Source organism: Hyperolius riggenbachi, unplaced genomic scaffold (assembly GCF_040937935.1).
Source record: "Hyperolius riggenbachi isolate aHypRig1 unplaced genomic scaffold, aHypRig1.pri scaffold_113, whole genome shotgun sequence".
Classification (NCBI taxonomy): domain Eukaryota; kingdom Metazoa; phylum Chordata; class Amphibia; order Anura; family Hyperoliidae; genus Hyperolius; species Hyperolius riggenbachi.
Window position 1 is genome coordinate 566,080 of NW_027152339.1, and position 18,432 is coordinate 584,511.

The following is an 18,432-nucleotide window of genomic DNA, read 5'->3' on the forward strand; positions in this document are numbered from 1 at the left end:
TTGTTACTGGCATTCCCTATGAGGTGTCCTGCTGGGTCCTCTAAAGTAGACTAGCACTGGCTTGTCCTATATAACATTTAGTTAGTCACCAAGAAGCAGCTGTAAATTGTGATGAAAAGGGCGTATGTCCATGACATTATGGATGGGCAGGGCCGCCATCAGAAATTTTTGGGCCCCATACTTGGCAAACCTACTGTGCCCCCTCTGCCCCCACGTGGCAGATCGCAACCTTTGAAGGCTTGTACACACTCATTTCCATGTGTCTGCTTTTCACGCGCTTCCATGGCTGGGAGCGTTCTGCATATGCTCAGTTCATTAAGATTGTAACTTCTCTTGCACAGAACCCTCCCAGCAACAGGAGCACGATGGAGGAGGCACGCGGCCCAGAACAATGCATGCACAGTGCCCCGCAACCCAGCTGCATTGTGCAGACTTCACAAGAGCCCAACAGGATTGGACCGGAAGGGTATTGAGGAAGCTGATGGACTACAGCGGGCTGGAAGGAGTAGAGTTGAGCCAAAATTTTCGTAATTTCGCGTTACTATAATTACGCATGCGAAATTTGCGATTACGATGCGAAATTACGGTAGCGTAATTGCCATTAAAATCGTAATTGAAAATACCGTAAGCGTAATTTTCAACGCGTAATTTTGCGTTTCGTTCATGCCGTAATTTCGCATTAAACCATACCGTAATTTCGCGTTAAACCGTAACGCTCCCGTATAATATAAAAAAGTCGCCGACTTTAAGGGTTAATAGCAAAGCCCCCTTAAATGCTAAGAGCCTCAAATTTGGAGAATATATTAAGGAGATCAGAAGGAATAAGAGGAAAATTTTTTTTTCAAAAAGACCTTATAGTTTTTGAGAAAATCGATGTTAAAGTTTCAAAGGAAAAATTTATACATTTAAAAACCCGCCGACTTTAACGGTTAATAGCAAAGCCTGCTTAAAGTTTAGGAACACCAAATTCCCAGGGTATATTAAGGGGGTTATTTAACCATTAAAGTCGGCAGGTTTTTAAATGTGTATTTTTTTTCCTTTTGAAACTTTAAAATCGATTTTCTCAAAAACTATAAGGCCGATTTGAAAAAATATTTTTCCTCTTGTAGCCACTGGGGGCCCCTACAAGCTCTGGGGCCCTGGGGCAGCTGCCTCCTCTGCCTTTATGGTAGCGCCGGCCCTGCCACACATGTATGTCTCTATTCATTATATTTGCTTTCATGTGCTGGTTTTAAGTGCCACAATTCTCTTAGAATTTATGGTGCATGTAAGCAGCATGTAAGCAGCCCAGTTACAATTTGAACTCGGAATTTAGGATGTCTCCCCATCACCAGAGTCTACTTCATGTCATGTTGAGGGAACTGTTGATCTTATCAATTTAGCCAGGATGCCTGGGAAAGCCTCCTGAGTAACAGTTAAAGCATCTAATTACATTTATGTCTGCAAAAGAACGTTTTTCCTCTGTATGTCAGTGTATACAAGCTGTGTGCTCTCAGTTTTTGTCCGGAACCAGTCCGACGAAGGCTTTGTAAAAGCCGAAAGCTCACTGTTTTTTCATCTCTAAGTTAGCCAATAAATGGTATCATCCTGATTCAAAACTCCTATGTATGGATTAGAAAAGAGAAAAATCCTGCTGCACCAATGGCGAGATAGATACATAGCTTGTTTTGCAAATATAAATAAATGTATACAGTCCTGTTTCAAAACGTCCTGCTTTCGATTGGACATTAGGGGTGGTGATATCACCAGCGCTTTGCTTAAATGAGAGGCCAGGTGGATCTACCAGTTAAAGGAAACCAGAGACTGCGTCTAACCAAGATTTTTTACTCACCCGGGGCTTCCTCCAGCCCCATAAGCACGTCTGAGTCCCACGCCGTCCTCCCACGGTCCTCTGTTTACCGGCAATCAGCCCCGGTAATTGGCTCAGTCACATCAGTTGTGGTCTTCTGTGCAAGATGCCGTTAGACGCCGTCTCTGGCACACTTTAACTGGTAGATCCACCTGGCTCCTTCCGGCATCAATGAAGAAATTGATTGGTTGGGTTTTTTGAGCTAATAATTTGGGGGTCTTAGCAGGTCCTTCTCATTGTACATTTACCCTTACATGTATATCTATTTTTATTTTGTAGGCTTTTCTGGTTTTGGATGATTATGCAATATATGGAATTTGTATTCATGTTTATTCCTTTTTCTTATGGCAGATTACTCCCTTGCTACCTCCATAGTGTGGTCTTTTTCTTTTTTTTTTGTATTGTATGTAGAGATGGGCCGAACCTCCGATTTTAGGTTCGCGAACCCTGTTCGCGAACTTCCGCGAAAGGTTCGGTTCGCGAAAAAGTTCGCGAACCGCAATAGACTTCAATGGGGAGGCGAACTTTCAAAGTTTTAAAAATTTCTATCAACTGGAAAAATGATAGAAAACATGTTTCAAAAGCTCTAATACCTGGAGCCACACCTAATTGAGTGAAATACACATCTCTGCTGGAGGACCCATCCACCCTCCCTCCTCCAAGCAAGGTCCTTTATACCATTTGCCTACCTACACTAATTAGTTATGGGACAGCTGCTACACACTCTGCTAGGGAGGTTTTAATTCCACCCTCCAATCTATTCCCTCCTCCCAGAGGGAGGAGGGTCTCTTCTGGCAGGGAATTATACTATTTTAAAAGCCAGTATACATCATACCATAGCTGGGAATCGAACCCAGATCTTACTGTGTGGTGGACACGTCACCCTAAGCACTGTACCACTACAGTAGTAAGTGAAGCTAGCCTAAAATGTACCATTAATGCTCAATGCAATAGAACCATTAGGTTGCTTAAAGGAGAACTGTAGTGAGAGGTATATGGAGGCTGCCATATTGATTTCCTTTTAAGCTATACCAGTTGCCTGGCAGCCCTGCTGATCTATTTGGCTGCAGTAATAATAATAATCCAAACATTTGTATAGCGCTTTTCTCCTGTCGGACTCAAAGCGCTCAAGAGCTGCAGCCACAGGGACACGCTCAAGAGGCCACCATGCAGTGTTAGGGAGTCTTGCCTTTAACTCCTTACTGAATAGGTACTTGACCTAGCTAGGATTCAAACCCTGGTCTCCCATGTCAAAGGCAGAGGCCTTAACCAGTACACTATCCAGCCACTGTAGTGTGAATCACACCAGAAACAAGCATGCAGCTAATCTTGTCAGATCTTACAAAAATGTCAAACACCAGATCTGCTGTATGCTTGTTCAGGGTCTAGGGCTAAAAGTATTGGAGGCAGAGGATCTGCAGGATAGCCAGGTAACTGGTATTGCTTAAAAGGAAATCAATATGGTAGCCTCCATATACCTTTCACTACAGTTCTCCTTTAAAGGGAACCTTAACTGAGAGTGATATGGATGTTTCCTGTAAACAATACCAGTTGCCTGGCAGTCCAGCTGATCTTTGTGACTGCAATAGTGGCTGAATCACACCCTGAAACAAGCATGCAGCTAATCCAGTCTGACTTCAGTCAGAGCACCTGATCTGCATGCTTGTTCAGGGGCTGTGGCTAAAAGTATTAGAGACACAGGATCAGCAGGCGATTCAGGCAACTGGTATTGTTTTAAAAGGAAAAATCCATATCCTTCTCCGTTTAGGTTCCCTTTAAGGATTTGTAGCATAAAAGCCAACTCACATTGGCTGGGATTTGAACCTGGGTCTCACTGTATGGTGGACAAGCACACTAACCACTATACCAACTGATACCTTTAGCCAGGGTGTTTCAGGGTGTGATTCAGCCACTATTGCAGTCACAAAGATCAGCTGGACTGCCAGGCAACTGGTATTGTTCACAGGAAACATCCATATCACTCTCAGTTAAGGTTCCCTTTAAAGGAGAACTGTAGTGAAAGGTATATGGAGGCTACCATATTGATTTCCTTTTAAGCAATACCAGTTACCTGGCTATCCTGCAGATCCTCTGCCTCCAATACTTTTAGCCCTAGACCCTGAACAAGCATGCAGCAGATCTGGTGTTTGACATTTTTGTAAGATCTGACAAGATTAGCTGCATGCTTGTTTCTGGTGTGATTCACACTACAGTGGCTGGATAGTGTACTGGTTAAGGCCTCTGCCTTTGACATGGGAGACCAAGGTTCGAATCCTGGCTAGGTCAAGTACCTATTCAGTAAGGAGTTCAAGGCAAGACTCCCTAACACTGCAGGGTGGCCTCTTGATCGCGTCCCTGTGGCTGCAGCTCTTGAGCGCTTTGAGTCCGACAGGAGAAAAGTGCTATACAAATGTTTGGATTATTATTATTATTATTACTGCAGCCAAATAGATCAGCAGGGCTGCCAGGCAACTGGTATAGCTTAAAAGGAAACATCCATATCACTCTCAGTTAAGGTTCCCTTTAAAGGAGAACTGTAGTGAAAGGTATATGGAGGCTACCATATTGATTTCCTTTTAAGCAATACCAGTTACCTGGCTATCCTGCAGATCCTCTGCCTCCAATACTTTTAGCTCTAGACCCTGAACAAGCATGCAGCAGATCTGGTGTTTGACATTTTTGTAAGATCTAACAAGATTAGCTGCATGCTTGTTTCTGGTGTGATTCACACTACAGTGGCTGGATAGTGTACTGGTTAAGGCCTCTGCCTTTGACATGGGAGACCAGGGTTCGAATCCTGGCTAGGTCAAGTACCTATTCAGTAAGGAGTTCAAGGCAAGACTCCCTAACACTGCAGGGTGGCCTCTTGAGCGCGTCCCTGTGGCTGCAGCTCTTGAGCGCTTTGAGTCCAACAGGAGAAAAGCGCTATACAAATGTTTGGATTATTATTACTGCAGCCAAATAGATCAGCAGGGCTGCCAGGCAACTGGTATAGCTTAAAAGGAAATCAATATGGCAGCCTCCATATACCTCTCACTACAGTTCTCCTTTAAGCAACCTAATGGTTCTATTGCATTGAGCATTAATGGTACATTTTAGGCTAGCTTCACTTACTACTGTAGTGGTACAGTGCTTAGGGTGACGTGCCCACCACACAGTGTGATCTGGGTTCGATTCCCAGCTATGGTATGATGTATACTGGCTTTTAAAATAGTATAATTCCCTGCCAGAAGAGACCCTCCTCCCTCCGGTAGGAGGGAATAGGTTGGAGGGGTGGAGGGAGGAATTAAAATCTCCCTAGCAGAGTGTGTACCAGCTGTCCCATAATTAATTAGTGTAGGCAGACAACTGAGTCAAATGGTATAAAAGACCTAGCTTGAAGGGAGGGTGGGCAGGTTCTCAAGCAGTGTGTTTGACAATAACATGTCTGCTGACAGTGAAATGGAGGGTAAAAATTTTTCTTTATGGAGCGAACCGGGCGAAGCGAACTTCCGCAAACGTTCGCCTGCGACACCCGCACGCGAACCCCGTTCGCCGACGAACCGTTCGGCCCAACTCTAATTGTATGGACTCTATATAGAAAATGTTGGCCCCAGTGTATGGACATCACTAGCTTTCCTCCTTATCTCTTTGGACCACTTCTGAACGTTGCTATATGGACATTGGCCCTTTAAGGTTCGTTTAAACTGGCTCTATGAATTGGACATATAGGATTCTGATCAGTGTGGCAAAATGGACCCTTTACACTTACTTTGAGGACTCTTTACTCATTCCTTTATGGGAGCAAATTGCAAACTGGGTTGCATTGATCTACTAACTGTTAAAGAAGAACTTCAGTGAAAACAGGCAGCGGTAAAAAGGCTAAAACGCTGCGTTTTGGCTGCAGGCATTTTGAAGGCGTTTTAACGCCAACACATTACTGTCAATTGCAATGAGAAAAGCCGAGGTAAGCCCTAAAAAAACGCAACGCTCCAAAACGCAGCGTTAAGTGTGAAAGGTAAAATGTAAGTCTATGGACTTTCATTTTACCTTGGAAACCGCCAACTATGGCCGTGGCGTTAAAACGCAGAAAAAGGCCTCTAGTGTGAAAGGGCCCTGATAAAGCGGGTTGATGCCTGCGGAACTAGTGGGACTGTTCTGAGGAGATCCCTGTCTCTCATTGCTGTGCTGCCTGATACCCCCGTGTTCCTCCTGGGCTAAATATCTCCATATTTGCTCACTTCTGTGCCTCTTATGCACTTCACCTTCATTAACTGCTCCTTCCTATTTAACTTTGCACAAGGATTTAAATGTTACATCAGGTTTTGCATTCATTATATGATTATCACTATTGTTATTTTAACACCATGCACCTTGATTTATGTAATGTGCAACATGTTGTCTGATAGGTTTAAATGGATTACTATCTATTTCTGCATACTATTGCATTAGCACCTTACTGAACCTGGGATCATCCACCTGTGGGCTCCCCAGAGTTGGTACATGTTTAAATATCTTTTCATCATACTGTGTGGTATCTATATATATAATAGACTAAGTGCCTCAACCTTCAAACAAGAAGAAGAAGTACTTTGCATGAGAAAATTTATGCGTGATCAAACACCAAGTTTAAGGCCTCTTTTACACGGACTGTTGAGCTGTGTGCTCAGCAAGCAGTTAGCAGTTATCAGTCAGCAGTGAGCAGATACCAGGCAGCAACGAGCAGTTACCAGGCAGCAACGAGCAGTTACCAGGCAGCAACAAGCAGTTACCAGGCAGCAGCAAGCAGTTACCAGGCAGCAGTGAGCAGATACCAGGCAGCAACAAGCAGTTACCAGGCAGCAACAAGCAGATACCAGGCAGCAGCAAGCAGTTACCAGGCAGCAGCAAGCAGTTACCAGGCAGCAGCAAGCAGTTACCAGGCAGCAGCAAGCAGTTACCAGGCAGCAGCAAGCAGTTACCAGGCAGCAGCAAGCAGTTACCAGGCAGCAGCAAGCAGTTACCAGGCAGCAGTGAGCAGTTACGAGAGTTTGAGAGCCATTTCACTGCCTATTCACAGTCCATGGAAAAGAGGCCTTACCCTAGCAAGTCTGACATTGCAAATCTGGCCTAATTGGCTATTCATGAGGCAATGCTCATGCAAATGCATGCACAAACCAATACAACAAAGCAGTCACCCTGCTACATGCTACATTAGCACTATCCGGCTTAGTGCACACCAGAGCGGTTCGGCAGCATTTTGCGATCCACTTGCGGCTGCGGATACGCTTGGGTAATGTATTTCAATGGGCTGGTGCACACCAGAGCGGGAGGCGTTTTGCTGAAACGCATACTCCCGAGGTGAGGCATTTTTTGGATTGCGGAGGCGTTTCTGCCTCCAATGTAAAGTATAGGAAAAACGCAAACCGCTCTGAAAAACGGCAGTTCAGAGCGGTTTTGCAGGCGTTTTTGTTACAGAAGCTGTTCAGTAACAGCTTTACTGTAACAATATATGAAATCTACTACACCAAAAACGCTTTACAAAACCGCAAAATGCTAGGTGAAATGCTACAGAAAAATAAGAAAAAGCGTTTCAAAATCTGCTAGCATTTTGCGGATCTGCTAGCAGTTTTTGGTGTGCTCCAGGAGCGCCACGGGGAGGATTCCCAATGCCCCCTTTTTATACAACTGGGGGGACCGCAGGGTCCCAGGCTCTCTCACTGCCTGGAAACCACAGCGACACCCCGGAGGGGGAGGCTGGGTGGCGTGGACGACCCCCCCCCCCCAAGTGTGGCCAGCGCCGGGGAGGCCGTCTGCACCCACCTCCCAATATTAAAAACAGGCACTTACCTTAACGTCCATTGCAATCTGCTACATGTGCATTCATTTGGGGGCACCACATGAGAAAGGAGAGAAGCATGGGTCACCCCGAGCTTTAGAGCTCAGGGCTGGCTCACATACAGCACTCCAGAGGGGGTGGGGGGAGGACAGGCGCACTCACTCCAGGGCTCACACCACTGGAGCAAGCCATCCACCACCTGCCTCCAAAGGATACAAACTGCACAAAATGCTTTCCATGAGAAAATTAATGCGCATGTAGCAGAACCCAATGGACGTTAAGGTAAGTGGCTGTTTTTAATATTAGGAGGTGGGTGCGGACGGCTCTCCCCAGCGCTGACCACGCTTGGGGGGGGGGGGGGGCGGCTGCGCCACCCAGCCTCCCACTCCGGGGTGCCGCTGTGGTTCCCAGGCAGCGAGAGAGCACTTTGCAGCATTGGTTTTTTGACCCTGCATAGTTTGGCATGCGAAAGCAAATGCATATTTGCATGAGCATTGCCTCATGAATAGCCAATTAGGCCGGATTTGCAAAGCCAGACTTCATAGGGTTAAACTTGGTGTTTGAGCACGCATACATTTTCTCATGGAAAGCCTACTTCTTCTTGCTTCAAGGTTAAGGCACGTACTCTATCAGATAGATAGATGCGGCGTATGCTACGACGCGGGTTGGCTAGTATAGGATAGTGTGTGTGTGTGTGTGTGTGTGTGTGTGTGTGGTGTGTGTGTGTGTGTGTGTGTGTGTGTGTGTGTGTGTGTGTGTGTGTGTGTGTGTACTTTCATATATTTTAGATTCATTACACACAACTGAAGTAGTTCAAGCCTTTTACTGTTTTAATATTGATGATTTTGGCATACAGCTCATTAAAACCCCAAATTCCTATAAAAAAAATAGCATATTTCATCCAACCAATAAAAGAAAAGTGTTTTTAAAACAAAAAAAAGTCAACTTTCAAATAATTATGTTCAGTTATGCACTCAATACTTGGTCGGGAATCTTTTTGCAGAAATGACTGCTTCAATGCGGCGTGGCATGGAGGCAATCAGCCTGTGGCACTGCTCAGGTGTTATGGAGGCCCAGGATGCTTCGATAGCGGCCTTAAGCTCATCCAGAGTGTTGGGTCTTGCGTCTCTCAACTTTCTCTTCACAATATCCCACAGATTCTCTATGGGGTTCAGGTCAGGAGAGTTGGCAGGCCAATTTAGCACAGTAATACCATGGTCAGTAAACCATTTACCAGTGGTTTTGGCACTGTGAGCAGGTGCCAGGTCGTGCTGAAAAATGAAATCTTCATCTCCATAAAGCTTTTCAGCAGATGGAAGCATGAAGTGCTCCAACATCTCCTGATAGCTAGCTGCATTGACCCTGCCCTTGATAAAACACAGTGGACCAACAACAGCAGCTGACATGGCACCCCAGACCATCACTGACTGTGGGTACTTGACACTGGAGTTCAGTTATTTGCATTTCCCTCTCTCCAGTCTTCCTCCAGACTCTGGCACCTTGATTTCCGAATGACATGCAAAAGTTGCTTTCATCTGAAAAAAGTACTTTGGACCACTGAGCAACAGTCCAGTGCTGCTTCTCTGTTGCCCAGGTCAGGCGCTTCTGCCGCTGTTTCTGGTTCAAAAGTGGCTTGACCTGGGGAATGCGGCACCTGTAGCCCATTTCCTGCACACGCCTGTACACGGTGGCTCTGGATATTTCTACTCCAGACTCAGTCCACTGCTTCCGCAGGTCCCCCAAGGTCTGGAATTGGTCCTTCTCCACAATCTTCCTCAGAGTCCAGTCACCTTTTCTCGTTGTGCAGCGTTTTCTGTGACACTTTTTCCTTCCCACAGATTTCCCACTGAGGTGCCTTGATATAGCACTCTGGGAACAGCCTATTCGTTCAGAAATTTCTTTCTGTGTCTTACCCTCTTGCTTGAGGGTGTCAATGATGGCCTTCTGGACAGCAGTCAGGTCGGCAGTCTTACCCATGATTGCGGTTTTGAGTAATGAACCAGGCTGGGAGTTTTTAAAAGCCTCAGGAATCTTTTGAAGGTGTTTACAGTTAATTAGTTGATTCAGATGATTAGGTTAATAGCTCATTTAGAGAACCTTTTTATGATATGCTAATTTTTTGAGATAGGAAATTTGGGTTTTCATGAGCTGTATGCCAAAATCATCAATATTAAAACAATAAAAGGCTTGAACTACTTCAGTTGTGTGTAATGAATCTAAAATATATGAAAGTCTAATGTTTATCTGTACATTACAGAAAATAATGAACTTTATCACAATATGCACATTTTTTGAGAAGGGCATATATATATATATATATATATATATATATATATATACACCGTATATATATATATTCAAAATTGATGTGGGGGGATCTCAGTACATATCTGTATTGTAAGCCTACTTAGTTAAACTCTTTATTGCACTATCAAAGTGCACATACCAGGGCCTTAAGGGATAATATCCTGACAGGTCAATTTCTAAGAATACGCCACATTTGTTCCAATACTGATGACTTTTCTATGCAGGCACAGTCACTATCTAATCGTTTTAGAGAATGGGGCTATCCATGACAAGTAATATTGAAGGTCTATCATCAAGCAAGAATCACTGAATGACCAAGTCTTCTTCATAGCACACCTAAACCTACAATTCAATTAGTAAGACTAAGTACCACCTATAACAACCAATGGAAAGACCTGTACCGAATATTGAACAAAACTTGGCCAGATGCCAGATTATCAGATGCGGTTGTTGCAAGATTCATCACCCCACATGCATCTATCACAGGACGGTGGCGTAATTATTAGCGCTCTCGCCATGCAACACTGGGTCCCAGGTCGGAATCCCAGCCAGGTCAACGTCTGCAAGTGTAACCCGTATGAAACCGCTTGTACCAGGATCTGGCTTAGTGGAATCCACTAGACACTGACTCAGATGAAATTATCAAAGATTTATTCGCAACCAAACAGTGGTCACGGAAATTGCTGTCAGTCAAAACACTTCAATGTCAAAACACTCCTCCCTTGCACATCAAAGGTAAAAAATACACAATCTCTAGTCTTCACAGCCGGTGCACCGGTAAAACCTGTAGAAGGAAATGGTTAGTTACACAGAAATTATAGTGAGCTACAATAGGTCTTCTTATACAACAATCAACCACTTTACAGCATACACAGCTCACAGTACCGATGTTGGTCGTGGGCTGGGGATAGGACTGGTCTACTGAGCAATTCAGTCCAGTACCTAATCAGTGTTCAGTCCCTTGCAACCAAGTCCAAGCTTGTGGCCAGCTTGGGGGAAACTCGTGACAGTTCGCAATATGGTACTGAGTAGATGACAGTTCTTTGGTTGGTCCAATCAGGACATTCACCTTGCTCCAAGATATTGTAGACTCTTTAGGTTGTATTTGTAGCACTCAATACACTTTACTCTGAATACCTCCCCTTAGGATTGGGCTCCCCAAAATAACAAACAAAATAAAATATAAATTAAATAATCAAACAGGGTTAAAGCAAAATAAAGATAAATTAAATAAAATACAAAGTGACCAATGCACCCCTCTATACCATCAACACCACCCTCCGACAATGGAACTTTCTTTAAGTGCACTTTGACTTTAAGGCTGAGTAAGCTCTGAATTGGAGTTGATGCAAAACTTGTAATCCAAGTAGGTTAACTCTGTATCTTGATCAGATGACAGTTCACTTTCTCTGTAGCACACTTTAGTATCACAAGATGCATGACAACTCCTTCTCTTTCACTTAGCTTTGTAATACTGACAGGTTCTCTTTAAATATCAAACTCTTTGTAATCTTGCAGAACACATTAACATATGAAGTTTAACTCTTGACTTGAAATGGACTTGACAGGGATAATGTCTCTATGTAACAGGACCATAGGCAAGCGGGGGCTGAGTCAGCTCAGCAGGGTACTTTGGGTAGTAGAGAATGTCTATCAGTGACAGTAGGGCCTGGACTTTTTATAAGCAACAGCAACTTGTCTCACTTTAGATCAGCAGCTTTCTTCTGCATAAACAACTGTATAATCAGCAATTTCCAACATGTCCAATCTCCAAAAATCGAAAAAAAATGGAAAATCTGATCGGATTTATCAATCAAAAACCAAGAAAAGCTCTAAATTTTTCGGGACGGCCGATCGTAATGATTGAATTGGCGAAAAAATTGGATCTTTTAATTGTATGGTGTGTGTGTGTTGCCACCCTAACTGACAAAATAGATACCAGCCAGCCTCCCTACTAGTGATGTCGCGAACCTCCGATTTTCGGTTCGCGAACCCCGTTCACGAACCGCAATAGACTTCAATGGGGATGCGAACTTTGAAAAATAGAAAAAATTATGCTGGCCACAAAAGTGATGGAAAAGATGTTTCAAGGGGTCTAAAACCTGGAGGGGGTCATGGCGGAGTGGGATACATGCCCAAAGTCCCGGGGAAAAATCTGGATGTGATGCAAAGCAGCGTTTTAAGGGCAGAAATCACAATGAAAGCTAAATTGCAGGCCTAAAGTGCTTTAAAACATCTTGCATGTGTATACATCAATCAGGGAGTGTAATTAGAGTTCTGCTTCACACTGACACACCAAACTCACTGTGTAACGCACCGCAAACAGCTGTTTGCGTAGTGTCGGCCGTGCTGGACTGGTGCGCACCGTGGCGAGTGTAGACCGTGGCGGTTTTCAAGCCCATATGGTCGCCGGGCTGTGGTAGCCCAATGATAGAACAACAGTGACTGTCCAGCTGATCAAATTTGGTCTGACCACAATGAAGCAATGACCTTATTATCTTTTGTGTCCCACCCCCACCCAAGACACTTAAATAGCCGGCGGTCATTGCTTCATTGTGATACGCAAGCCTCTTAACCGCGGCAAGGTAATGATCACGAAGGGGGATGGGCACATGTACATGCCTTTTGTTTTTTTGTTGCAGCCGCCCGCAGTGCAGCCAGAAAAATTAGGCAGGCATGTACACGCACCAGAAAAATTAGTGTAGCTAAAAATTCAGGAATCCGCCTAGAGTCCTGGACCCTGTTGGTGGTGGCGGAGAAGGCAAGTGGCCTGCAGGCAGAGATGCTGTGTGTGGGGACTGACTTAGTCTTTGGTCATGCAGTAGCCCTCCGTGATCCATTCCTCATTCATTTTGATAAAGGTCAGGTACTGAACACTGTCGTGACTTAGGCGACTTCTCTTCTCAGTGACAATGCCTCCAGCTGCACTGAAGGTCCTTTCTGACAGGACGCTTGCGGCAGTTCAAGAGAGAAGTTGTATGGCAAATTGGGACAGCTCTGGCCACAGGTCAAGCCTGCGCAACCAGTAGTCCAAAGGTTTATCGTCGCTGCTCGCAGTGTCTACATCCACACTCAAGGCCAGGTAGTCGGCTACCTGTCGGTCCAGGCGTTGGTGGAGGGTGGATCCGGAAGGACTATGGCGAGGAGTTGGACTAAAGAATGTCCGCATATCCGACATCACCCTGAGATCACTGGAGCGTCCTGTCCTTGCCTGCGTGGACTTGGGAGGAGGAGGATTACTGCCAGTGGTACCTTGATTGCGTTGTGCAGCCACAACACCCTTAAACGCATTGTAAAGCATCATCAACAGCTTGTTCTGCAAGTGCTGCATCCTTTCCGCCTTCTGTTGAGTTGGTAACAGGTCCGCCACTTTGTGCCTGTACCGAGGGTCTAGTAGCGTGGCCACCCAGTACAAGTCATTCCCCTTGAGATTTTTGATACGGGGGTCCCTCAACAGGCTGGACAACATGAAAGAGGCCATCTGCACAAAGCTGGATGCAGACGTACTCTCCATCTCATCTTGCTCTTCCTCAGTGATGGGACGCAACTCCTCTTCCTCCCCCCAGCCACGAACAATACCACGGGAACGTGGAGCAGCAGAAGCCCCCTGTGACGGCTTCCGGGGTTGTTCTTCTTTCGCCGCCTCTTCCTCCTCCACAGAAACACCTTCCTCATCATCATCATCAGAGTCTGACTCCTCTCCTTCCCCACACGACTCCTCTTCTTCCTCCTCCCCCCTCTGTGCTGCCGCAGGTGTTGTGGAAACATCGGGTTCGGATGTAAATCGCTCCCACGACTCCTGCTGCCGTAAATGTTCTCATTCACGCTCCTCCACAGCTGTATCCACCACTCTACGCACGGCATGCTCCAGGAAGTAGGCGTAGGGGATCAAGTCGCTGATGGTGCCCTCAGCGCGACTCACCAGTTTGGTCACCTCCTCAAAGGGCTCCATGAGCCTGCATGCATTTTGCATCAGTGTCCAGTTGTTGGGCCACAACATCCCCATCCTCCCAGATTGTGTCCTTGTACTGTAATTATACAGGTACTGGGTGACGGCTTTCTCCTGGTCTAGCAGGCGAGAGAACAATAGCAGGGTGGAATTCCAGCGAGTCGGGCTATCGCAAATGAGGCATCTCACCGGCAAGTTGTTTCTACGCTGAATGTCCGCAAAGCGTGCCATGGCCGTGTAAGAGCGCCTGAAATGCCCACACAACTTCCTGGCCTGCTTCAGGACGTCCTCTAAGCCTGGGTACTTGGACACAAATCTTTGCACGACCAGATTCAGCACATGTGTTATGCAGGGTACATGTGTCAGCTTTCCCAAATTCAACGCGGAAATGAGATTGCTGCCGTTGTCGCACACCACGTTGCCGATCTCAAGCTTGTGCGGGGTCAGCCATTGCTCCACCTGTTTGTTAAGAGCAGCCAGGAGAACTGCTCCAGTGTGACTCTCTGCTTTGAGGCAAGACATGTCTAACACTGCGTGACACCGTCGTACCTGGCATGCAGCATAGGCCCTGGGGTGTGGGGGCTGTGTAGCTGGAGAGATCGCGGCACCAGCCAAGGAGGAGGATGACGACAGCGAAGAGGTGGTAGCAGGCGGAGAGGAGGTGGCTGGAGGCCTGCCTGCAAGCCGTGGAGGTGTGACAAGTCGGTCCGTTGCGCAGCCACATACTCCCTGCTCGCTGCCATCGGTCACCAGGTTGACCCAATGGGCTGTGTACGTAATGTAGCAGCCCTGCCAGTGCTTGGCAGACCAGGCCTCCGTGGTCAGGTGGACCCTTGACCCAACGCTCTTCGCAATAGATGACACCACTTGCCTCTCAACTGCACGGTACAGTTTGGGTATGGCCTTTTGTGAAAAATAATTGCGGCCTGGAATCGTCCACTGCGGTGTACCAATGGCCACAAACTTACGGAAAGCCTCCGACTCCACCAGCTTGTATGGTAATACCTGGTGAGCTAATAGTTCCGCCACGCCAGCTGTCAGACGCCGGGCAAGAGGGTGACTGGCAGACATTTGCTTCTTACGCTCAAATACTTCCTTCACGGACAGCTGGGTACTGCTGTGGGCAGAGGAGAAGGAACTGCTCAAGGGAAGAGGCGGTGTGGAGGAGGGTGGCTGTGAAAGTGCAAGGGAGAAAGCAGATGAAGACGATGCACCTGAAGGAGTAAGAGGAGAAGGAGGGTGGCTTGTCTTTTGGGTGCTGCTTTTCCTCATGTGTTCTTGCCATAGCTGTTTGTGCCTTTTCTCCAGGTGCCTTCGTAAGGCACTTGTCCCTACGTGAGAGTTGGCCTTTCCACGGCTTAATTTTTGCTGGCAGAGAGAACAGATGGCTTTGCTCCGATCTGAGACACACATGTTAAAAAATTTCCAAACCGCTGAACCCCCCTGGGGTGATGGCGCTACGGAGGCATCAGCAGCTGACGTTGAAGGGCATGTAGGCTGGCTGTCCATAGCTGGGGATACATGGCACCGGACACTGCCCCAGCTGTTTCTGAGGACGAGCTCCCTCTGCTTCTATCATGGAGTCGTCTCCTCCTACTCCTCTCTGACTCCCCCTCTGAACTGTCCCCCTGGTCATCTCCTCTACTAGGAACATACGTGGCATCCGTATAATCGTCATCATAATCCTCCTACCCAGCTTAGCTTTCCTCAGTCACCTCCACAACTGCACCAACTTCAGGTGGTTCATCATCCCTCTCCTCACACGTTACGTCCATACTATCGCCACCTAACTCAGACGTATGAGGTGGTGTACCTGCGCCTTCTTCTTGTTATTGCAGTAGTGGCTGCGAATCAGTGTTTCACCACCACCACCACCACCACCAAATAACTCCTGTGAAGTGTCAAATGCAGCGGATGTGGTGCTTGTTACAACAAGCTACAGTGCTGGTGGCTGCGGGAGATGAGGTGTTCTGTGTTAAATACTCAAGCACGTCCTCACAATTTTGGGAAGTTATGGCACGTGCCTTCTTCTGAGCACTGTATCTTGGGCCAGGTCCGCACGAAATCACAGCAACACCACCTCGCACAGACCTGCCGGTGCCTGGTGGCCTTCCTCTGGGTCTGCCTTTACCTCTTCCTTTACTTGGTTTGTCCATCTCGGGGGGATGCTAGTTATATGTAGTGAGGTGGGTTCACTCAACACAACAGCTAGGTATATGCAGTGAGGTGGTTTCACTGAACACAACAGGTAGTTAGATGCAGTGAGCTGGGTTCACTCAACACAACAGGTAGTTAGATGCAGTGAGGTGGGTTCACTCAACAGTAAAGGTAGTTATATGCAGTGAGGTAGGTTCACTCAACACAACAGCTAGGTATATGCAGTGAGGTGGGTTCACTGAACACAACAGGTAGTTAGATGCAGTGAGCTGGGTTTACTAAACACAAAGCTAGGTATGTGCAGTGATGAGGTGAGTTAAGTAAACACAACAGGTACTGGGTATATGCAGTACTGGGTAGTACAATGTGCAGCTCCCTGTCACACACACAGGTAGTCACTGAATGTGCTGGGCTGCTGGCAGTGGCACACACACTATGAATTAGCAAGGCTATGCATGCAACAAAAGTGTCAGTTTGACACACAGAAAAAAAAGTACAGGATGAGCTCTGAAAAGAGCTGTTGAGGGGTGCTATAAAAGCAATAATAATCAGCCAGGAGCAAGCTAAGCAGCCAAGAACCTAACTAATCTGTCCCTAGGAGAACAAGTCTGCAGCAGCTGTCCCTAGTCTGTCTCTAGCAGGCACACGAGTGAGTGTAATGGCCGCTGCAGCCTGCCTTATATAAGGGGGGGTGGGGCTCCAGGGCTTAGTGTAGCCTGAATGGCTACAATGTGCCTGCTGACTGTGATGCAGAGGGTCAAAGTTGACCCTGATAGTGCATTATGGGGCGAATCAAACTTCCGCAAAAGTTCACCTGCTGCAAGTGAACGCGAACCACCAAAGTTCGCCTGGAACCGTTCGCTACATCTCTACCCCCTACTCACTTGCATACTATTTTGGCGGTTAGACTTGGCAAATGCCATTCAGGAATACTCTTTAGAACAAAGAAAATCCTGAGAATCCCCCATTAGGGGGATTTTAACTGCCTACTTTTTTGCTGTAGTGGTCCTTTAACCTCCCTGGCGGTACACAGCTTCAGTAGCTGCGTCCGCGGGAGGGATTTTTTTTAATTAAAAGGTTTTTTTTGTATGTTAGCTAGCACTAGGCTAGCTAACTATGTGGCCCAAGTCCCCCGACACCGGTCTGACTCCCCCCCCCCCCCCCCCCCCCAGATCGCCGCCGGCAACACTCACCCATCCGCGATCCCGAGAGAGCCGCAGCTTCCCAATTAGCTCCACTCGTCGCTATGCCGATTATTGGACATGACGTCATGACATTGACATCATGCGCAGTTCTGATCCTCCCCATAGCGAAGCCGGGTGCTGATTGGGAGGCTGCGCCATTGCGGGATCCCTGGGGGGTACGTATACCGGCGGTGATCAGGGGCGATCGGAGGGAAACGGAGGGACTTGGCTCACATAGTTAGCTAGCCAAGTGCTAGCTTAACAAAATACCACAAATTTCATTTAAAAAAATTCTCCCGGGGCGATGTGATCCCCTGCGGCGGTTAGCCCGACACTGTGTCGGGCTTACCGCCAGGGAGGTTAATGGTAAAGTCTAAATTGTAGTTCTATAAAGAGGAAATAATTCATCTGTAGAAAGATCACACAAAAAATGTAACAAGAGTTGCATTTTTCCAACAAATCTTTACAGAAATCCACCAACCAAAGTGCTAATGATCCTATTACTGAGGAACGGCTGAATTGTATAATTGTGAATGAGCAGTAAGGAGCAGCAGGTGGGGTATAAATGCTGCAGAAGAGGCTGAATTGTATCATTATGGATGGCAGGAAAGAGCAGCAAACAGGCTGTAAATGCTGCAGAAGAGGCTGAACTGTGTAATTGTGGATGAGCACTAAAGAGCGGCAGGTGGGGTATAAATGCTGCAGAAGAGGCTGAATTGTATCATTGTGGATGGCAGGAAAGAGCAGCAGGCGGGTGGGCGAATGGGATCCAGTTTCCTTCTTGTCTGATCTTCACACATCATCATCTTCAGGCTGGAGAGAGAGAGAGAATTGTCACTATTTATGGCTTTGTTGTCAATCCATTATTTTATACACAGGCTATACATCTCATCACTTCTCTGTGGCTTCAGGAATTACATATTAAGGCTGATAAAGGACACAAATCACTATGTTAGTGTGTCAGAAATCTTATCTTTTGTTTTTATGGTTTAAAAAGTTTTTATTTTACGGAGGTCAATAAAATTGTACCAATAACAGTAATTGTACCAATGGCAATTACATGTTGTGCCTGAGATGTGGAACAATACAAAGGAAAAATAAAGGCTATGAAAATTAAGCAATAACCATGATTAACAAAATTACTGTATATACTTCCATATAAGCCGACCCGTGTATAAGCCTTAGAAAC

General features: G+C 46.4%; 1 protein-coding gene across 1 annotated transcript in view; it reads right to left on the reverse strand.

The window, feature by feature from the left end:
- Positions 1-17,685: 17,685 nt before the first annotated feature.
- LOC137543598 (class I histocompatibility antigen, F10 alpha chain-like) overlaps positions 17,686-18,432 on the reverse strand; it is a 97,738-nt gene continuing 96,991 nt past the window's right edge. Inside the window, exon 7 of the mRNA XM_068264698.1 lies at positions 17,686-18,056. Coding sequence (XP_068120799.1) covers positions 18,052-18,056 — 5 coding nt within the window. The 3' untranslated portion in view covers positions 17,686-18,051. The remainder of the gene's footprint in view (positions 18,057-18,432) is intronic.